The following is a 23184-nucleotide window of genomic DNA, read 5'->3' as shown; positions in this document are numbered from 1 at the left end:
TATTCTTTGTGTTCTGTGGAGATTTCTGTTTTCCTGTGGCAGACGTGTATTCTAACCAGTCACATATTGGGATTTCAGTCAGTGGAAGAGCAGAGAAATGCTGACATATTACTGACCATGACAATTGCTACAAGAAGGTGTTCTACAAGCAAGCTAATAGCTAGTGCTATTTGATGCGACCCTCAATAGTCCTCCTTCCACTGCGATGCTGAAAGTGGTCAGTTAAATTCTGGTACTGCTTTGCAACGAAAAGTTGCTGAAATCCATTTATAACAATAGTTATACTTCTAGTGTTTGAACAGAGGATAGAATGAAGTTGGATTAAAGAGCATTTTGCCCTTGAGTTAAATGACACTTTGCAAAATGCTTATCCAGTTTGTATGTGCAAACATGGGACTTTAAGGCTTGCATCGCAGTAGTAAGGCTGGATCAAAGGTCAAGGTGCAAAAAAATTTTCTGGGTACTAGAGCTGGAGAATAGAATGGCAAGAATGATGAAATTCTACCAGATATAGGTAAAATATATTTGTTAATTTTATAGTTATAGAAATGCCTTATGGTTTTGGTTTGGTTTTTTTTTTTAATTTATTTTTTTTAATTCCAATTTTCTGGCAGGTAAAATTTTGAGGGTACCTAAAACTCTCTAACTAAAATTGTAAAATATGATTATTGAATTTCATGGGCCCAACCATTGCCAAAAATTCTATAACTGATTAACTGAAATGCAGCTATTGTACATATGTATCTTGGGTCAGGAGAAAGTCAGTGTCTTCCCTTTTTGCCTTTGGTAATTGTTTTATACACTATCTGTATACTAATGAGCAGCTCTTTCAAAAATCATTGTTTTTTGCATACAAGCAACGGATAGTCTTTAAAGGTGAAATTCTAGATCAAAATGGAAAATCTTCTTGTAGTCCTGTTCACATAAAACCATATGTGAGCTCACTTTACTAGATCTTAATTTTATTTTCTCTGCTTCTTAGGTTGATGGAGGAAAGACTGGCAGAGTATATAAGTGACACCCAATAATATGTCTGAGAACCAGTACTCTGTTTGCTAAGATAGCTTTACATGCAAGCTGAATAATTTACCTCAATTTGAAGAGAAAAATAATTTGAGAGGCTATAGTGCTGGTTTGTCTGTTTGCTCAGTTGAAAAGGTTGGTTGTTGAGTGTGTGCTGCTGTGGCCTAAATTCTTGGATACTAAGAAATCTGAACTTGCTGTAGAGGAAACTTTTGTGATCAGTGAAGACATTATGAGGGCACACTTGACAGTGAGTTAAAGGGCTGAATAAGGGAATACAACTTCAACCAAAAGTTCTATTCCTCTCTTCTCGCCTCTTTTTCAGATGTCATCTCTACCAAGGAGGGTGAAATCTGAAGCCAAAGCCCTTACATCAGAAGATGATGAACTACCTTCACTTCTTAATTCGTAAGATTACTTTTTTCCTTAGGGTTTTTTTTAAAGGTTTATACTAAGCATGAGGTTGATTAAAAAGTTTTAATGCACAAAACTTCTATTCAATTATAAAACACAAATTACCTATGCTCTTCACGCTTACAGTGAAGATAGGGTGAAACTGAATTGCCAGTTGTCCAAACAGAATCAGGTGTGTACACATCCCAGTGATCAGCTTCAGGAAAGCTTGGTAAATTGTTCCAGCCATTAGCTCTGCAACAGCATAAAAGACCTATATTTGTTGAGTCTGCCTACCTTTATTTTCACTTTTCCTGTTTGCTTCCTTTCATGTCAGAGAACACTCAGACTGGCTTGCTTATGTATTTTTTTTATTCTTCTCATAAGCAATATTGTTTACTCGTTTGTTTTTCAGGAGCTCTGAATCAGAGGAGGAAGAGGAGGAGTGGGAGCCAAAAAGCAAAATCGCCAAGAGACCTCGGTTGCCAAAGAAAAATGAGGCAAAAACTAAAAAAGTTGCTTCTCCACGGTCGGCTGTGGCCATGAAAAAGGTCAAGAAGATAGCAGTAAAAGAGGAAATGGTGAGTATCTGTAAGCAAGAGACATATAATTACTGTGGTTGGCAAGGAACATGAGCAGAATTTTTCCAGCTCAGGTTAGCTCAATTGCCTGAGTCTGATCAGCTCATCTGATTCCACTGTTACTGTGAATATTCAGTGTATTTCATAAACGTGGCTTTCTTACATATTTAAGTGTCCCAGACCTAAGGGCTCTACTATAACATTTTGGCCGGTGATAATGGGACATGGTTTTCCCTGGAGATCTCTTTCAACAGCAAAAATAAATACCTCTGTTCTTTCTGTAATGAAAACTAATCACTCTAATACCTTTGGTTTCTATGTTGCACCTTTGATGTCTTCTACATTTTCACTAGCTGGGTACCACAACAAAAAGAAGGCTTGTGCTTATGTTTCCTTGCATGGCTGTTTGACCCAGTAAGGATCACAGTTTTATTATGATGAATAGAAGATGCGCTTCTGTCAGAAGTTACTTACTTCTGTCAAAGATTAACATCTGAGGTCAGGTCATGACAGAAGGCAGTCCTGCCTTCTGAAGATGAGCTCTGGGGAAATTCAGGAAAGAAGGCATGGCTTATCCAAGATTAAACAATATCTTAGCAGACCAAATCAGTTCCAGTTCCCGTGCTGCACCTAACACCTCATTAGAAGAGTGCTTCCCTGCCCTGCTGTTCCCTGTTTTGTTGAGGTGGGTAGAGGCAAGGATTATAGGTCAGTGTCTTCTGAAGGAAAGCCCAGTTAACATCTTACCAGGATAATTTAATTTTTTATCTTTTAAATCACAGTTCTGCTGGGTATTTTGTGTCTTTTCCTCCATGCAAGATACATTTCAGGTTAATTGATTTCTGGCTTGGCATTTCCCTATCAGACAGAGACATTACTTGGGAAAATCATGTCTAGTATCAAGTCTTCCTAGGTTTTAACTGAAATGTTGAACCAGTTCGTAACAGTCAATACTTAATATGGTTTCAATGCCTTTTTGGCAGGATGTATCCTTGATTATTGCTCCTGCAGAAGATGATAGAATGCAACTTCAGAAACCTAAGGAAGAAGATACAGGCACTAAACGAAAAACTTTAAATCAAAAGTCAGAAGTGCCTAAAAAAATGGAAATCAATTCATTCCAAGGGAAGAATGTAAAGAGTTTAGAGAGTGATGAAAAACCCTCAACAAGCATTCCTTTAGTGGGAAATCAAGTGAAACATGAGAAATCTGAGGAGGATTTTGCATTTGATGAACCACCTTTTAAAAAGATTAAGTCAACTACATGTCCTGAAGGAAAGCCAGTTAAAAATCTGGGAGACAACAAAGTAAAAGAAGAATTTGAAATGAACTGGGATATTGTACAGGTAGGAGATCTTTTCCTTTTCTAAGGTATCAATGAAACCATTTCCTACATAATCAGCACTTAGAATCTTAACATACAATTTCAGTCCTCTTGGCATCAGTTGGAGTGCCAGAGAGTCTTTGTGCTGTTAAGCAGTCATTTAACCTCTGCTTAAATTGTCATAATATGTGTATAAATATAAATGTTGGTTGGTAACTGTTAAAACTTCAAACTTTAACATTATTCCAGTATCTGTGACTTAGGCAGTCCTTAGTACAAAGCTTGCCTATAACAGTTTGCACGTTTCTTCTGTATCAGCACATGGCGGTTTTTTTGTGGATATAGTCAACTGAAACTCCTGCAAGAAGGGATGCTGAAAGATTTGGGATGTCTGTGTGCACAGTTTCAGAATTTAAGATTTAGTTAGTGTGGGTCGTTTCATCGTAGAGACTCATTTGAGTGTGTATATCAATTTACAGTACCATCAAGGAGGAGATTGCGTTCTTGGAACAACAGTGACATCGGGGAGATATCATCTTTGTTTTTGTAGGATGTTAACTTTGAAGCCATTCAGGTGAAGACAGTTTTAGCATAGCTCCTGTTCTGGAAGGCTGGGTGTGGTTACAGAAGATTTTAGTATGACAGAATGGGAATAGATTGTGCATGTTCTATTCATCATCCTTAGTACTGCCTGCTTAAGAAAGGTGTAAAATTTTGTTCCTGAGTCTTCTAAAATATTCCTGGAAATGCAGATGGAGAATTTGATCTTTATGTATTGCCACTCTAGAAGCAGTGAATATGATTGTGCAGGAGTTGTTACATTTTTAGGCTTCAGAATAAAACTTTTGAAAGGCTTTTAAATCAGCGGTCTATGGAAATAACTTTAGCAAAGTACAAACAAACTGTGATAGTTAAAATGTTACTAAGCTATGGTACTTATATAGTTTGTCCTCGATTTGATATTGATACACTGTAACTTTATATTTAGAAAGCCCATTTTGTACAAAATCATGTTTAACTTTGTGAGGCTTGGTTCCTGTTGAAACCTTTGGTAATACCATGCTAGTTTCCAGTTATTGGTGGAGTGGGATTTGGATCAGCTCTGGGTTTGTGGGTTTTGTTTGTTTGTTTTGTTTAACTATGAGGTATGTCAGTGTTGGTTTAAAAAAAAAATATATTTCCAAGTTTTCTGAGTTGCCATGCACAGTTTGTTGTTTTTCTGATTTTTAATTGTTTGGGTTTTTTTCTGATCCCGAGAGGCACTCCTTCTAGTATTTTTCTTCTGTGGTTACAAGTTTCTGGAAACATTGGTTGCTGCATGTCTTTCTGAAGTACTAGGTGTGGTGGCTGGATGCATGCGAAGCCTGGCATCCTGTTTTAGGGAGGACAGTAGTCACTGCTGGCCAGCATAATAATATTCTGGGAGTGGTTTTGAACATTGAGTGAGAGGCTGTTTAAAGCAATCTATCACCTCTCTTAAATGTTTGTTTGGGTTTCTTTGCTTCTGACAGGCCTTGTCAGAAATAACAAATGTTGAACCATGGGTATGTGCAAACTTAATTCGCCTCTTTCAAGAAGAAAACACAATTCCTTTTATTGCTCGGTATCGAAAAGAGCTCATCAATAATCTGGAGGCTGATGCCTTGCGAGAAGTGCAGCAAACATTGGAAGAGCTACGGTAAGTAAGTTAATGCAGGGAGGTATCTGGGGGGGAGGTAAATAACAACTGGCTGCTGCTTCTGTGTCCCTTGTTTTGGCACTTTGTACACACTGTAATTATAAAGGAACGCCTAAAGAAGAAAGATTAAAACTGAGGTAAACATGTTTGATACTTTTTTTTTTTACTGTAAGTAACAAAAAATCTGGCATTATTAATTGCCAAAAAGTTAAGATCATAATTTCCCTGCAGTTTACTAAAACTGCAGAGAAAAAAAACTCTTACTAAAAGAGTAGTTTACAGGTTCTGGAGGTACGTAACCTGATTAGATGTAAGCTGCACCCTTTGAAAAAGAATTGCTAAGAATCCCTTGGCTCCCTGCTTGGAGCAGCAAAGCCTCGAGTGAAGGGTATTACTTGAGGTTGTAGTGTACCAGGTGGGCAAGCTAAACTATCCCAGATCAATGCAGCAAAGAAATGATTGGCGAAGCTCGCTGCAGCGGTGGATGAGACTGCTCTCATTCCTTCTTGCTTTTGGTTGGTTATATGTTCTTGAGATGGCAAGGGAACAGACTTGCCAGCTGTTCTGTCAACATGGTGGCTTCCTCCTTGTACTCCCTGCTATCCCCTAGCAAGAGGTTCTTTCCAAAGAGGGAAGGTGGCCTGAGAGAGTTCTTGTCTGAACAAGTAATTTAAATACTAACAAATACCTTTGCTGCTTGCAGTTGCTCACAGGTATCTTATTGAAGGTCTAAGAGTTTAAAATCTGGTACCCTGTACTTGATGCTGCAAAACTATCTTGATATGAATTACAGCTGTAAGTTCTCATCAACATGGATTTAACTTAGGGCCTTTTTATTGGCTTCCAGGCCAGTAATCCTGCAAAAATATATATAGCAGTAATGACTATCAGTATTGTTTGATGATTTTTCTTAAAGCTACCACAAGATACTTTGATACAGTTTTGAACTAATTGGAGAAAGTCATGGTTTAACCCCAGCTGGCAACTAAGCACCATGCAGCCACTTGCTCACTGCCCACAATGGGTTGGGAGAGAGAATCAGAAGAGTAGAAGTGAGAAAACTCATGGGCTGAGATAAAGACAGTTTAATAAGTAAAGCAAAAGCCTCACGTGCAAGCAAACCAAAACAAGGAATTCATTCACTACTTCCCATCAACAGGCAGGTGTTCAGCCATCTCCAGGAAAGCAGGTAATGGTCACGCGTAACAGTTACTTGGGAAGATGAATGCTATCACTCCAAACATCCCCCCCACCTCCTTCTTCTCCCCCCAGCTTTCTATGCTGAGCATGACATCATATGGTCTGGAATATCTCTTTGTTCAGTCGGGGTCAGCTGTCCCAGCTGTGTCCCCTCCCAACTTCTTGTGCACCCCCAGCCTACTTGCTGGTGGGATGGGGTGAGAAGCAGAAAAGACCTTGACTCTGTGTAAGCGCTGCTCAGCAGTAACAAAAACATCTCTGTATTATCAACGCTGTTTCCAGCATAAATCCAAAACATAGCCCCATACTAGCTACTATGAAGAAAATTACCTCTATCCCAGCCAAAACCAGCACATAGTTAGAAACTCTTTTGGATTATCAGACTTGGTTTCTTGAGGATTAGCATGAGATGCAATCTTCAGGGGTTTCAGAGAGTTTCAGCAGTGTAATAAACAAGGTCACAATCAATAGCCTTTTTAATTCACCGTGAAATGTGACTTAATATCAATCTCTTGCATTTTAGTACTGTTGCGAAGAAGACACATACAATGATACAGAAGTTGAAGAAAGAAGGGAAATTATCTGGATGCCTTTTAACAGCATTATTAAATTGCAGAACTTTGGAAGAATTAGACCATGTGGTCAGTACACTAGTCTTTCTCAGGTCATCTTTAGTTTAAATGTAATCTTGCATAAATAAATAGCGCATAATGCAGAGTACATAGCATGACTGAAATATTTCTTTGCCTTTTAATAATTGTGGGTTTTGTTTGTTTTAAGTCTGCACCTTATAAAACTGGGAGTAAAGGCACCAAAGCCCAGAGGGCCAAGCAGCTGGGATTAGAACCTGCTGCTCTCTCCCTCCTGCAGAATCCCATGGAACTCAATCTCTTTTCTTACATTAGACCCAATACCAAAGGTAAGCGCTCTGCTTCTGTGAGCAGTAATGTCCTAAATGTCTGAAAATATTTTAAAAGGGGAATTACTCCAATTGTTCTTATGTCGCTGGAAGTTATGCAACTATTTTAAATTCAGCAGTTCTTTTAGCAATGTGTGGTAAGAGTTTATATTTAATGCCATGACTCACCAACCTTTCCTATCTTTCTGTATTGTAAATGGTAATAATTCTGGTATACAAGAGGCAGAAGTCTGGAGATGTTATAGTTGACATCTGTATTCACTGGCAAGAGAGAGGGGACTGCGCTGCATACCTGAGACCTCTCCATGGTTCTACTCTTGCTTTGATTGTTTACTGAAGATTCAACACTGATTGTACAACGGGCTTATGCTTATGCTCTGTATTGAAGTAAATGTCACCCATCAAAGCGAATCTTAATAAAAACTGGCCTTGGTGATTGGGAGTGAGCAGGAGAGTTTTTGTTACTGAATGGCAGTAGGGGTTGGAAATGTAATCTCCAAAATTTTAGCAGGAGCTTTAATGACATGATTGTCACATATAGACCACAGAATTGTGTTTCTTTGTGAATGCAGTTGTGGGTAAATCTGTAGGGGGCAATCTCTGACAATAAAATACAAAGATGGCTGCAACCTTCTGTATGGTGTTAAAATAGATACGTACTTTTCTTCTTCCCTGCCTCAACACTTACTCTTTGAATTTTAACATAAAGGTACTGAACCTCCTTAGTGAGGCTGACTCTTACTCTTCCCACTTCAGTTGTTCTTTTATTTTATTTAAATTTTGTTTATAAAATATTCCTAAGTTTGCATTGAAAATCAGTTACTAAATATTCTGATTGTTTAATTACTGCATTTTCGCATATGCTATTACTTCATACAGCAGTATATTGCAACTGTGTATCTGACTATTCTGGCAGAGTCTAAAGACCCAAAAGAAAATCTTCACCGTGAAAGTTCAAATAAATTATTTAGGGTGCATTCAGAAGGAAGTGCTATTTGTTGCAGCATAAACATTTCAGTTTTTGAAAATCAGTACACCTATTTTCAATTTTGTGCTAAAAATAACATTGCTTAGGTTTATATAATGGTTTTCATTTGAAAGACACATCAGAAATTACATATACCTATGAACTGGGTCACTTTTATCAATGTGGGAGCCAGTTTGACAACCTATATACAGCTTGAGATCAGAGTGAATTTTTTTAAAGGGATGAACCATTTGCTGTACAGAAAAGTTTTCATCAAATCTTAATATTCAGTTCTTTTAAATTCTCGGTGTTTTTAAACTTATACTAAAAATAAACTGAAATAAAACCAGCAGTTCATGTTTCAAAGCCAGATATTTGAAAGTTAAGGAAGCAGGCTCACCAGAAAACTCTCTTCTTCCTTTTAGTTTTATGCATGGTCCAATATTTCTATAATTACACAACCATGTGCTGTTTTTGCAATGGACACAGTAAAATGCTCATGTGAGTGTTGCTTGTTGAATGGGAACTTTTCGATTTTCTTTAATCCTGACTGGTTTTGGCCTATTCTATCTCATTCAAATTCTCTGCTAGAATTAAAGTAGTGTTGCCATGTATACTTTGGGTACTTCAGTGTTTCAATTGATATTCAATGTAATGCATGTTTTATAATTCCCCTTAGCTTTGTATTCTGACATGACATTACTTTTACCATGAGAAACACTAACTCATAGATGTAAGGATCCAAATTCCACAACTTCTGATCAGCTCAGGCATTTAATAACATATTTTTATTCTCACATTTTTGTTTTTCTTTCTGGCAGGTAAGTTTAGCTTCCCCTTCTTAAAGGACAAGATTAATTTTTTGTAGTGTGTAACTGTAACCCAATCAGAAGCAGGGGTCTGGATTCAATACAAATATTAGTTTTTAGAGCTATGCAGTTTTTTTAAAATGGTGTTGTTGAAGCTCTTTCAAGATATTGGTAGTCCATCAGATAGCAGACTGAAAAATAATGTGTGTTGAAGGAGACAAAGCTGCATCTGCCAGCTCTAAGATTATTCCTTTTTGCTCTGAGGCATTTGTTACTGACCGTTGCTAGAAGCAGGTTAGCTATATGGATTTAAAATACAAGATGTCAGTTTTATTTCATTACCTTCTGGTTCTGGTCCAATTCAGCCGCTGTGCTGAGGAGAATACTGTGCCACCTCTTCTGGCCTTTTGAAGCAAGGGATGGTTCTGTGTATTGGAAAGCTGAATGATTCTGTTATCAGCTCTCTAGAATACTTTGTCTATGGAGACATTTTATAACTTCACTGTTTGAACAGTGTTCATGGGAGAGGATGAGGGAACCCTGATCTCAGAAGTGTCACTGCAAACTCCTGCTACAAACCAGTGGAAATACAAACCTATTGCACAGAGAAAAGACAGGATTGCCTGTAAAGATGTTAGGCAGTTTCCATATCAGTAGCAAACCATGTAGACTTCTGCTGCAATTACTCGTTTTATTACAACCTCAAAAATTATACTTGAATATCCCATTTTACTATTGTAAATAATTAATTTGCATCATAAATGTCAAGATCTGTTAGCATCAAAGTAAAAAAATTATTATTTTTCCCTCATTTTAATGTCATTTTGACTTATGATACTGCACTAGTCACTTTAGGCTCATTAAAAATATCATGGTTTCAGATGTTTTGGAAAGGATGCTTAGTTAATAAAAAAATCGTAATGAAGTAGGATTCTTCACTGAAACCCCAGCAAATCAGTCAGATAACTTGCATCAATTTTCTTTCAGCTTCTATATATTTTCTTAGTAGTTGTATAAAGTAATTTTTCATGTTAGCTTTTTTATAATTATTAACTATTTTTTCCTCTAAGGACTTTCCACTATCCGGGAAGTAGAGGCTGGAGTACAGCATATTTTAGCTGACATCTTCGCTAAAGATAAAGATACACTGGATTTTATCAGGAAATTGTAAGTTTGACACTTATTTTCTAGCCTTTCCTGGTTACATGGTAAGATTCAGTCTCCTAGTGTGCAGATACATAACTAACTTTTTTTAATGATGTGAAAACATTGTCACCACGTTATTGATTTAGGTCCATTTCTTCACTTGTGCTGGAGGTACATTCTTTAGCCTTTCTGTCCATCTGGGTATCAGTGGAGGAGAGATCTGCTGTGAGCATGGCATGATGCTGTGACTCCCAAAGACTGAAAAATTCTTTGTGGCTCTGCACCATATAGAGCCAATCTCCCTTGCAGTTAGTGGTCTGTAAGGGAAAGCTTTCTCTCCTTGTACTTCCTTCAAGCTATAACTTTTCACAGGTGCATCTGCTTAAGCTATTGCTCCAATATTTATTGCTTGACACCAGTCAGTTTAACTAGTGTGCAGTGATGATTGATTTTGGCATTGGTAGTCAATAAGGCAAATAAATATGACTGTTTTTAAAGCAGGAGTTACTGATCCTTTGACTGTGTTAGCTGAATTTAAGTTTTCTTACATTACGTAATGACTTCAAGGTTGTCATGTCCGGGGGTTGGTGTGACAGAGTAATAGTTGCTTGTTATTTTTTTCTTCTGCTGTGTACCACTGGGGACAGAGAACAGGGTTATCAAAGAACAGATGCTGCCTTAGGAGCATGCAGTGTTGGTTTGAATCAGCTCAGTTCTGTTTAGTTGACCCTTGTTTGCTGTTTATTGTGAGTAATGGCTAACTTAATCAAAAGGCTAGAGCACAGCAAGGTGATAATTTTAATGAAGGGGTTGTTTTTTAAAGGATGGGCTGTCACTACCGGACTATCACTTTCATTCTTTTGACCACTGGGATCCCTGTTACTCCTAAAAATAATGAAAACTTTTATGGGTATTAAGTGCTCGAAGCAAGAAATTAATTCTGTGGCTGGATAGGTTCAAGAGAGGTATTGCATTTGTATAAAATAGGTAACTACTATAACTTTTTTGCAACTTCCCAAAATTTGTTGTGTGAAGTTGAACCAATAACTGACCAAACCAAAGTGCAGATGGTGGCTTTTGGGTATCCATTCCTTTCAGGAGAAGGACTGTCTTCAGTTTTTTTCTGAGGTCTACTTGAATTTCTTCTCTTGCTATGTTCCAGTCAGTATATGTTATGTCAGTGTCAGCATTAAGATATGTAATACACTTCTGCAGGTAATCAGAGTTAACATCACTTGTAATTGGGCACACTCCAAACTTCATTTTTATTTAATACAAGCACTAATGACTTGTAACAAGTTTCATGCTAAAATGCCTTACTAATTTGTTTGTTTTATTCAGATGTCAGCAAAGGTACATTTGTATCCAGTCAGCCTTGGCAAAAGTGTCATCCAAAAGTGGAAATGAAAAAGATATCGATAAATTCCAACTGTACCATGAGTTTTCTTGTAGTATAAAGAACATTCAACATCATCAGGTACACTAACAAATTTGTATTTTTTTCTTAGAATTTTAACTATAGCAAAGGTGGCCTTGCTTTTGAATTTGGTTGCTTAAAACTGATTCTAAAGATACTTGGGTTTGCTTTTCAGTTATCAAAGGTAACAGAGACTTTCAAATTCTTGGAACGCCGGACTAAGCTGTTAATCTCTGTCTTAAGAAACTGAGCAAAGGACTGCTTATTAATTAATTTTCATTAAACAAGTATTTATAATGATTTATGTATCAGAGACTTCTATACTGGTGATTTATTTTCAGCGTGTCACGCCCTCCCTCCCTTCTCCCCGTGACAAGTGCATAGCAAGTGTTAACAGGAGCGGGATAAAGACTAAGAGATAATTTATGGTCTGTAGGGGTGAGACTGTGGTAGTAGTGCCATAGTAGTGGAAGCCGCTTGGTTGGAGTGTAAGTATTTGAAGCAAACTTGGATAAACTTATTCTTTGTTTCTTTTGGATGTTTGCTGCAGCACTGAGTCAAAGAGTACTCTGAGCCATTTGATGCTAAACCTGTCAGGTGAAACTGGTGAGAAGTATCAGGGAAAGATCTAGAAAAATGAAATTGAAGGTGACCTACTAAAGCAGCTCAGGGGAACTTCCCATGCACTACCCCAAAAATGGGTTTGTTTTGCAAGTCATCAGTATTCCCTTCTGTGAAGCATCTTTGGTTATCCAGAGCCCCGAGCCTAGACCTATATGACTAGAAAAAGAAATGAGGAATGAAGCGAACTTACTAGCTGATGAACAGCTGATGACTTGATAGCTAGGCTGCCCCTTTTACTGACATTCAAAGGCTGAAGCGTGATGCACTCGATGTAACTGTCAAGACCTTTGTGTTCATTCATAACTAATCACCAAGTGAATTGCCTCTTGTTTTGGTCACAATTACCTAGCTTTAAAAAAAAACCCACACAAAACCCCAAACACAAACCCAAAACCCAAACCAAAACAAAAAAACACACAAAAAAGACTGTTAGCTACTTCCGACCAGAAATGTCCTTTTTCTTTAAGAAGGCCTTATTCTACAGAAGACTGCTTTTCCTTTTATGATATACTCTCATTTTCTCTCTGCTTTCTATTTTAAAACAGTGTGATGTTTTGAATTAATAAGGGATTTTCTTGCATGTCTTGAATTTATTACAAAAAAATATTTCATAATATGTATGGGCTCATTTTAACATCCCCCCCCCCCATATGGATGGTGTTAGGGGAAAGACTAAATAACTACAAGTGATTTGAATAGACAGGCCTTCTGGAAATGTTTAAAGAGGTACCTGTAGTTGTTCTCTTAGTAAATGTTCATACTTATTGCAGTATTTATATCAGTAATTATTTGGTGAAAACTTGCTTCTAGAGGGTCTAGAAAAGTCAATAGAGCGATCTAAGACTATTGTGGTGACATAGCAAAGATTTGTAGATTCATCAGGCGATTTAAGTGTTGTGCTGTATGGATTTTTTGTTTGGGTGCTTTAATGTTGAATGAATACTTTGGCTGTCAAAGACTGTTTAGTTTCTGCTGCACTGAGAGTGATTAACACTGAGATATGCAACATGTATTGGGTGTACAAGTGTTTCCTGGGATGGGGTATGATTTACTTATTGTCCTTTTTTTCTGTTTTACATAAGGAAAACTGTTGCTTAGCTAGAGCCAGGGCTAGAAACCAGACTTCCCAAACCTGGCCAGCATTCTGACCATGTGGCTGCACTGTTTCTTGTCCAGGATGTGTCCTTAGTTTCTCTGTTTGATGTTAAGATTAACTCGATCTGTTTTGGTTTATTTCTCCTTGTGTCTGTCACTAACCTTAATGCCTCTTCCCATTCTGGCTCTCCAGTGAGGTAATAACCGTTGTTCTTGCAGCTGGTAGTCCTGTAATCACAAGATGGTTTTGCACTCTTGCATGCTGTCTTTCATCTGTATATTACTGCTATTGACTATTCTAACACATTTAATATTTCTGTATCATGAATCTTAAGTCTGAGTTGTTTGTGCTTCACTGAGGTTTCAGGGCCCAAGGTATGTCGTGGCTCTTTTGTACTAGTCGAGGAAAAATTGCATTTTATGATCATCTGCGATGTGTGGTTTGCACAGTTCCCTGTTTTGTAAAAATACTGTAACGTCTCATTTCTGTTGATTTTTTGGCTCTTTGTTAGCTTTGTTAATTTTCCAGTTCCTTTCTTTGTTTCTCTTTTGTGTTTTGATGAGGAAATAAGGAAAGAAAAAGTGTTTTCTTTATCTACCACCTCTTCCTTAAGCTTAAACCCTACTATTGTACTTTCAAAAGTCTTTGTCATAACCTTCAATTTCTTTATTACCTGACCTGCTGATGCAAATTATCATTTTTTTTCTCTTTTATTTTCTTGGGTTATAACCATCCTTTTACTACCTAAAATCTCTAGTTTCTCCTTCACGTAAGACTTTGAAGAAATACTTCTTTTCTTCATAGAAAAAGCTGGTTAAAAATGCGTTCTTGAATGTGCTTTGGGAGAGGTGTAGATGTCTTCAAGTGAAGAAATTCTCTGGTTTGGTTCAGGATTTTTAGAAGAAGCTTATACCTAAAAATGATATAGGGAAGCCTGAAACTCAGAGGGATTTATAAAATTTACTAATCCCCTTAGACCACAGGTTAAATAGCTGTGTTTGAAGAACACTTGCAAAATTAACTGTTTTGAAGACATTCTCTACTCCTCTCGTGGCTGTGCACAGGCAAGTGTTCTCAATGCGTTTAGCTAGAGGCAAAAGTAAAAGTCAGCTTTAAATCACCTCTTTGCAGAGTTGCAAATAAAGGATTCCATAAAATACTGCACTGGTCATCATCTGAGTATGGAAGTGTTAGTAATCTTAAAGGTCTGTGTACAACCCTAACTCTGCTCTAGCTTACATGTAAGTAAAGGGCACGGGCAGTAGACTAGCATGTTACCTGTAAGAGAATAAGCTGTGTCTTTATGACCAAAGCATTTGTAGCCATAAGCATGCCTTGCAGTGTGTATTACAATGAGGTAAACTGATGTGCAGTAAGCTGCAGCTTGGTTCTGCAGCTGTTGTTGCATACCCTGTATAGTTCTGGGTTACTTTCTGTGCCATTTTCGGTTTGTGTGTTGAGATATGCCATGAAATAATCAGGACTGGCGTGGAGTAATCGTGTTTGACTGAAAAAGTTAAAATACTGAACGTGAAATGAAGAAAAAAAACTTACTCGTTTAAAAAGCCTGACTCCAGATTTTGACACAGTCAGATACCTGTGGGTGTTTCCAGCTGGAACATTTTGCTATCGGAAGGTTCAGCCACAGTTCCTTCCTTTGGCAGCAAGGCAAACATGACTGGACTCTTCTAGGATGTAGTTGGGTAGCTATACCAACACTGTCATAACTAAGGAAAAAATCTTTCAAGAGTTTATTTGAATTTTTGATTAATTGTAAACAGTTCAGTGTTTGCATATGCCTTGGGGTTGCTTTCCTGTATTTGGACATGACTGAATTGGTGGAAGGAAAAGAATTCATGAATAAAGTGTAATGTTTGAGGCAAGTGCTCTATTTTCAATCTCATACTTAAAAAGGAATTGGAAATTGAAGTCCTTGCAAAATATACAAAACTTATTCAGTGAGTCTAAGTAAATCTGCAACATAGAAGAGAGCTGTGCAAAATGAAGGATGTATTTTTCTGATAAACAGAATATGGTTTGGTGAATCTTGTGACTAGATCAAATTATTGTTCTTGCTTTCTCTGAAAAAATGTATGTTGTTGTTATTAACCCTTCCCCTGTATCTGTTCCAGTCTTACATAAAAGCAGTCTTTTTCCAGAACTGAAAGATTGCTTTGTGTCTAGAATAGCCAGATTTTAACCTGTTATTTAAAAAAAAACCAAACCAAAACAACCTTTATTAAATTAGAGGGAGAAATCGACTAATTACTTTCATAACTGAGCATTTCTTGGATGATAATTCTTCTCTGAATGCATGTCACATAACAGGATAGGCAGATTGTTTAAGAATAAAAATGTAAATAATATTAGTGACTGTACTACAGCTGGTTTAAGTTCAGGCGACTGACACATTCTGCAGACGGAGTGCCAGGAAACAAAATGTGATGCAATACTGACCCCACTAACAGTGTGCTGAATGATGACATTATAATTCTATCAGATACATTCTCTGTCATGAGCATCATTTTGCTTTCATTTTAGCTTGACATTTAACTTTCTCTTTTTTAGAAATAAAATCAGAATAAACATGAAAGCATTTGATTTGTTAAAATGTGTCTTTCTAATCTCTACATGAAAACACTTGCTTTGACAGTCAAGGTACCAGATGCTATAATATTTCACATGCAATCTTTATTATTAGCTTTGTTGTTCAATGATATGTCAGGCCTGGTATGTCACAGGAGCAGTAAGGCTGAGGAATATAAATTGGTACTATGTCCTGGAGTCATTTTAAACTGTTGTATTTAACATATGTGACATGTCTGAGTTATCTAGTGATTGAATTAAAGTTCATGATTGACACAGAATGCTCTGTTGTGACAGTGCTCAGGGCCTGCTACATATAGCAACATGTGTAGTCATACACGAATGTCAACTTCCAGCAGTTTTTTTTTATTTTTGCACTTTAAAGTGTTTTGGAAGGGAAAATGAAATCTAAAGATGTGTGGTTTTTATTTGTAGCTGCTTCTATTCTGTTTCTGAAATCCCTTGGCCAGTGAGTTTTCTTTGTGTTATAAGGCCTGCTTCAGGTGAACATTCGACGTCTTCATAGTGAGATTAGACTAGTAGATACCCACCAGTATACTCCAGGATCCACCAGTTGTATTGTGATCCTGGTTTTAAATGTAGAGCCACAGACTTGCATCTGAAATTGAACTCTGTACGTGGATAGCACATGTGCAACCAGATTTAGCTTTAGGTCGTGAATATGCAGTTGTGTACACAAGAGTCTGCCAGAAATATGTGCATATGTTTTAAGGCTGGAATGTTAATATTAATGTAAAGAGTGCATCTACAATATTTTCTGCTATTTATGAACTAGGCTTGGATATCTCTAAATTCATCATCTTTCAAATTAAGCTGATTACCTTTGGGTCACAAATTCTGATTCATAATTGATTTTAAATTTTCATTGATCTCAGGAAGAAAAATGAAGCCTGAATCACAGGACTTTTTCCCTTTCTGATCTCTAGTTCTGATTGGAATCACTTTTCAGTTCATTTCTTGAGGATTTTTTTGGGTTATTAAACAAGATTATTCCAACAGCTAAAGTCATTCTGACTTGTATTACAAGTATATTTAAGATAAACTGGATCTTGAGATTGCAGACTCCAGGAAAAATGTATGATTTGTTAGGCCATGGCATGATTTAATAAGTGTTTTAAGTTGTGGATGTTATCTGTATATGCTAGTACTTTGTGAACTGATTTACTGTACCACCACCATGATTTGCTACAGAATGTCAAGCAAGTGCATACACAAATGTTGATAAGTTTATCTTTTGGATATTTTGTGTGTCATCTGTCTCTGCCATTTATGTTTGCACTCAGATTCTGGCCATTAACCGAGGGGAAAATCTGAAGATCCTGACAGTGAAGGTCAACATTCCTGACGGGGTGAAGAATGAATTCTGTTGGTGGTGTGTCAATGAAAGGTCTGCATGGCTACATATTCTTACGGAAATCTTTTTTTTTTTTTTTTTTTTTTCTTCTATAGACAGCTGCATAATGAAATGTACCTCACATGTCTTGTTACATTAAGAGAACAATTTAAACAATTATTAAATTAGATTAAATTACTAAGTGGGTAATTCTTATTCTGTATTCCAACTGCTGTAGCATTATGCTGAAAAAATCATGCCTTTGGCCCTATTTGGGGAGTTCTGGCAGCATTCTTCAAGCAATTGAATTTTTTTTTAAAAATGTGAAGGATGATGAAATGTGAATACATTTTCAAATTGTAATATGCATCACATCCAGTAGTCTTTAGTGAAAGGAATTTGTAGACTCCAGTAGAATATACTTCTAAAAATAACTTTATATGCCTGACTGCAATCATTAAAGAGGGCTACCTCAGATTTTAGATCAGTAAAGTACATAACTTTTGTGTTTCACAAATGTAAGGAATTGCACGTTTAAAAAATGTATTGAATTTAGTAGACAAACCTAAATGTGGCTGTCTTCAATCAACGATTCTCAAATATCATTTGACCTGACTCTTGTGTTTTGATGTCTGGTTAAGGTAGAAAACTGGGCTCTAAATTTTGGGTGATTCTTTTATTTCTTATGGATTTGCTCTTACAGGTTGCTTTTTTTTAAGCCTGCAGTGAGATGTTTAGTGTTGTATGATTTTGAGGGGTTTTTGCAAAAGTTTAGGGTAAATATATGTTGGTTTGTGCAATATGTCTGCCAGTCTTTCTTGGAAACTGTACCTTAATGTCCGCTGTTGGAGAATATTGTGATCCAAACTGTGCATCTTCCTTGCACATATAGAAGACAGGTTTTTCTTTCTCAATAGTTTGAGATATTGGGCATTGTTCTGAGGATGTCTTAGAAACTCCTACCTTTGTGTCCTAAAATTGAATAACCAAAAGGAGGAAAAAAGATAAGAAAAGATGCACTTTTTTAAAGTATAAAATTGTATACTGTGATGCTGCTTTAGCATGTGTTTTTCTTCTACACCAAGTCCAAGAAAGGGATGTTGGTTGTAAAATGTTCCTTTTCACTGTAGAAATTTAATAGTTCTGCTTCCAACATTGAAGCCTCTGAAAGACTTAAACTATTGTTTGGCCAGATAACGTAATATGATGTAGGACTAATAGTAAGTAACTTTTTTTTTCTTTTTTTTTTTTTTCAGGAAAGTATCAGGATTCATAAAGACACCTAAGTTTCCTTATAGTTTTAATACCTGTAATAGAATTTCTGTCCTCCCCCCAACATGTATATTCTGTAGGCAGAACATATCTGTCAGTCTTGCTTTTACTGTGTCTATGACATAATTTGAAGCACTGTGAGCCACAGATAATGGAACAGCTTGTCACTGCTACACAAATGAAAGTGGGATGTAAATTGAGATATTTTTGGTTGATTACACTTTTGTGAGTCATCCTGAGATAAAAAGAATATTGACCTTGGAAACGGAACTACTTATTAATACTTAGCATTCATGAGGCTATATATGCTTATGGCTTTTTACTATTTAAGGACAACTTCTCCACCATCAGAAAACTTCAAAAGGAATGATTTCAGTAGATCTTGGTGCATTAACATCTAGGACAGGTTCTAATCTTCCTCATTAGATTGATAACTGTGTTACCAAATTGACAAATAGTGAATATGTATTCTGCCCTGCAAGCTTGGAAATGACTGTTCAAGGGTGGGAGTTGCATTATTTTCATTACATCTATTTACTGGTGAGAGCAGGTTAAGAACTTTTGAGACAAGGATTTCAAAACTTTGCAAAGGTGTTAACTAATTTACTGAAGGTCACACACAAAATCAATTGCAGAACCAGAAATGCCATGTTGCTACAGAGTTTGGCCAGTATTCTAGCCACAAAACACCTACTGCCTATTGAATTAGCAAATATGCTGACCTTTATGTGTTCTTCTGAGGCAAATTTTTTTTTAGCATTAAATGCCCCTGCGATGGAATGTGGGCTTGGAAGACTGGAGTTCATTATTGCACTGAGCTCCATGAAGATGCTCTCCAAGATGACTGTATTTTCTTTGCAAGTTCAGAATAATTATTAGTCTGTAGAGGCATCTAGATTTCCTTGAAATTCAGATTTGTGCTGAAAACTCAGGAATATCCTTATGCCTGGCCCTATGGATTGTATTTTTCCCCAGAAGATGGCATCTCTGTGGTTTGACAGTGAACTTAGCTCCATTAACACTAAATCTGCACTGGTCCCAAACACTGAGTTGTGAGGTGGGACATGGAAAAAGGATCAATGAGAAACAGCCTGAGAGGGGCTGCTTAGCTGGCTTTGAGTGTAAAACCAACATGGAGGAGTTCCTTGGGAAGGGGTGAGAGTTTGTTCCAAAGTGGGATTGCAGTCTTGAAAATGAAGTTCAGTGTTTGACAATGTTTTCAGTTTTCAGACAAAATTCTCAAATCCTGTGTCAAATCTATGGTACAGGCCTTAAAGGCATGATTTGTTTGTGGTTACCAACTTGGTACAAGTTTCATATAATGTTTTGGAGGAAAACAAAACTCTGTTTTTTGTGCTTCAAGTCTAAAAGCCTAGCTGTGCTCTTCCTGGAACAGTTGTTACTTAATACTAGTGGTTCTTAAGATGGGCTATGTTAATTCTGTTGATGTATAGTTTCACCCTATGAGGTGTATCAGTAGTCTAAGCCATTTATGGTGGTCCCTGTTGTGAGCACATGCATGTGGAGAGCTGATGAGCAGAGTGAGATGGTATTATTTATATGGAGTTTTTCTAAATAGGACTTCATTTAAAGGGCTTCAAGAGTCAGCTCTTGATTATTTAATCAAGAAATATCTGTTCTTAAAGGGAAGCTTAACTAGGCTTTGATGATCTTTAAAATTATACACACATGCTTTTGCTTTGTTTTCTGCAGTGAAGTGGTTTTTTTCTCTTTCCTCATGAAGTATTGGTATGATTAAAATGCAGTATTTCCTATGATTGAACCTACTGTTTGGATATTTTTGCATTTGTAGCAATTCTAGGATTTCTAATAGAATGTAGCCTGCATAATTTTTACTTGTATCTAGGCAGGTAATAAAAATATCTGCTGTGATAAACTATTTACAGAGAAAAGGCTTGCTAACTAGCTTTAACGGATGGAAGAGAGGGGGAAACAGCTGCCACGTTTCCAAATTAATTCTTATTTGTGCTGAGGATACTTTCTGAGGGAGTGTAGTCATACTTGCCACCTGTGAAAACTTCGTATTTATAGAGTTGGATGGCAATAAGGAGGCTTAAAACCTCTGCCAGTTTTATATAGGTATGGAAAGAGTGTCTAGTTACAAATAAGTAATAATAGAACTATTTGCAAAAAGTGTTAGCAAAGTGATGAGGTCATGTGGCTAAGCACTCACAAGTCTGGATGTTGTAAAACTAAATGGTAAGCTTAATTCTGCTCCCATGTCTGTCTGCGTTAATGCAGTGTTGACTCGATCACGCATTTCTCAACTGTTATATGCGCAGACACTTAGGACAGCTGTTTCAGGAAATTGTATATCCCCTTAAACAACTGAAAAGCTTTCTAGGTAGAAGCAATTTAGGATTCTTGGTATTTCTGAGAGTGCAGGTAAACAAGGTCAAAAGTAAAATTCAGTCCTGTTTTTGTCTTGACCTGCACCTGGACACATTATTAAATGGCCATAATTCTATCATGTTGCATTTAAAAAAAACCCCAAACAAACAAAAAACTTTTACAAAACTTGCCCAGACATATTAAAAAATATGTATGTATCTCACTTGGCAGTTAGGGACCCAGGCATGGAAAAAAAATACACTAAATGAAGAAAACTCTGAATGTTATCAATATTTTTAAAAGAAATAAAAAGCAGGTGGACTGTAATAGAAAATGTACACAGTCTTTAATGCTGTTTGAGTATAATGTATCTGGCTGCGTCTTCTCAATCTTTTGCCCTTCTCACTGGGTGGACCATATCAGTGAGTCAGTTTTGCTTGTTCAGGGACTTCCCCCCCTCTCTGGTAATGTGACCCAGAGCAAAAAGATCAATGGAATAAATATCTAGGATCTCTTTTCTGGGGAGCTTTGAAACTGAGGTGTATTTTAGGACAAAATTTGAATTAATTGTCATTACAGCTATGACCACTGTGCAGAGTCTCCATAGAAGAAGGAATGCTTCAAAGAGTTTGGCTTAGAAAATGTTGGGAAATAGTCTTGTGTTTATTTGGTATTGTTCATTTCATTTTCCCTTTTGCTAGAATATTATTTACATTTTAAATATATCAGCAACAGGTAAAAGAGAAAAATCATTTGCAAATTCTTTGGGTTTTGTTGGTTTTGGTTTTTTTTAAGGACTGCTGCAAAATTGGTAGACTTCATTTTGAGTTTGACTAGAGATACTCAAAGCATTCCAAATGAAATTTGAATTGGGTTTCATTAACTGATATTAGTTTAGTTCTTAAATATCTGTCTGGACACAGTTCCCTTACATCAGTAGCTCTGCAGTGACATACACAGAGGATGCTTAGTCATTTTTTTAATATATCGAGGAATAGCAAATGATGCAACCCTACTGGTAACAGGGAGCCAAGTTCTTCATACAGTTGTGGTAAGCTTTGACTTCTCAAAGCGAAGAGTAACATTTTTTATATTTTCTTTAAAACATAAAATATGATTGCATTCTAATACCTAACAAAAAAAGATAAAAGATAGGCCTTGTCCCTTGTCTGATAGTAAAACAATGAGCAACTTCTAATTCCATTCATATTTGAAGCTATGATTTCATTGCCTAATTATTGTAGTAATTCTGCAGTTTGTAGGACATTACAGTCAATGTAGAAGTCTTTTTTTGAAAATTCCATTTTTATCTGAGTTTTTGCATATGTTCTTAAAATGTTTTTTGGTTTTTCTTTCTATTCTTTTGCAGATGGAGACCAAAACAATTTTTAAAACCAGAATTAATGAGGATACTACGGAATTCAGTAGAGGATGCATATAAACGCCTTATATATCCTCTCCTCTGTAGAGAATTCAGGTAAGCCCAGAATGAATGTCTATTTTCATACTACCAATTTCTTAACAATTCTCTCTCCAACTTTTTATTAGAATGTCTTTTATCCATTTGAAAATATCAGCATGTTTTTAGTCCTCTGTGCTTACAGAAGGAATGAACTATGTAGTCTTGGTTCTGTAGATATAATTTGTGACCCTATCCAGTTTAGGCTACAGTAGAGAAATGATCTTTCTGTGACGACTTTTTACATGATTACATATTTGTTGCTTGTACATTTATCTAATACAGTACAGTTTAGATCTACATTAGCGTAATAGTTGTATCTTTATCCTTGTAGTAGCACAAACAGTTATGTCACTTAATCTTCCCAGCATCTCTTCATGTCACAGCAATAGTGCTGTCAGTGACGTTGACATTGTTCTGATTCCTCTTTTACCTGTCTGAAAGAAACCACCAAAGTTGGTGGTTGGAAATGTCCTTCATGTTTGTCATCTGCGCTTTGTGGTGAACAAATTAGTCATAGTGTTAGTCTGATACCGTTTTGTGGGTATTGTGATGGCTCTAGAGAATTCAGTAAACTTATTTTGGGTGATACTGTAGTGATGTCATCAGACAAAGAGTCACTTGTAAGATCTGTAACATTGTTCTAAATTTAAAGGAAATTTAAAATTTACTGTCAAAGTAACATTAATTAAATAGGGTATTTTCATGGTAGTATAGGAGTTTACCACATAATTGAAATTATTTAATATGTCAAAAAGTCTACATTCTAAAAGCATTACCTTCTAATGGCTAACAGTACTTGAATACAAGAGAAGCTCTCCAAAGCATAACATGTTTGATTCTGGCAAGGCTTTCTGATATGTGACCTAAATTTTAATACCTCTTTTGAGGTAGTTCAAATGAAGTTTATCAAAGAGACCCTGTTTCTTGGACCAAAAATACTGAAATGACTTGTATCAAAATTACATGTGTTTGTTATTCATT

General features: G+C 36.6%; 1 protein-coding gene across 4 annotated transcripts in view; it reads left to right on the top strand.

The window, feature by feature from the left end:
• The window catches only part of SRBD1 (S1 RNA binding domain 1), a 135643-nt gene that overhangs the window by 6329 nt on the left and 106130 nt on the right, over positions 1-23184 (top strand). For 2 of the 4 annotated variants that reach the window (XM_052806136.1, XM_052806138.1), the window contains 11 exons: positions 983-1012; positions 1351-1431; positions 1832-1997; positions 2981-3343; positions 4833-4999; positions 6723-6840; positions 6980-7118; positions 9965-10061; positions 11382-11517; positions 17068-17171; positions 22111-22218. In XM_052806136.1, the coding sequence (XP_052662096.1) occupies positions 987-1012; positions 1351-1431; positions 1832-1997; positions 2981-3343; positions 4833-4999; positions 6723-6840; positions 6980-7118; positions 9965-10061; positions 11382-11517; positions 17068-17171; positions 22111-22218 (1505 nt within the window). In that variant the 5' untranslated portion in view covers positions 983-986. Of the gene's footprint in view, positions 1-982; positions 1013-1348; positions 1432-1831; positions 1998-2980; positions 3344-4832; positions 5000-6722; positions 6841-6979; positions 7119-9964; positions 10062-11381; positions 11518-17067; positions 17172-22110; positions 22219-23184 lie in introns of all 4 variants that reach the window. The other 2 variants (XM_052806140.1, XM_052806139.1) reach the window with 1 other exon arrangement.

This window comes from Harpia harpyja, chromosome 13 (assembly GCF_026419915.1).
Source record: "Harpia harpyja isolate bHarHar1 chromosome 13, bHarHar1 primary haplotype, whole genome shotgun sequence".
Taxonomy (NCBI): domain Eukaryota; kingdom Metazoa; phylum Chordata; class Aves; order Accipitriformes; family Accipitridae; genus Harpia; species Harpia harpyja.
The sequence above is the reverse complement of the archived record's forward strand: the minus strand, read 5'-3'. Positions and strand labels throughout refer to the sequence as shown.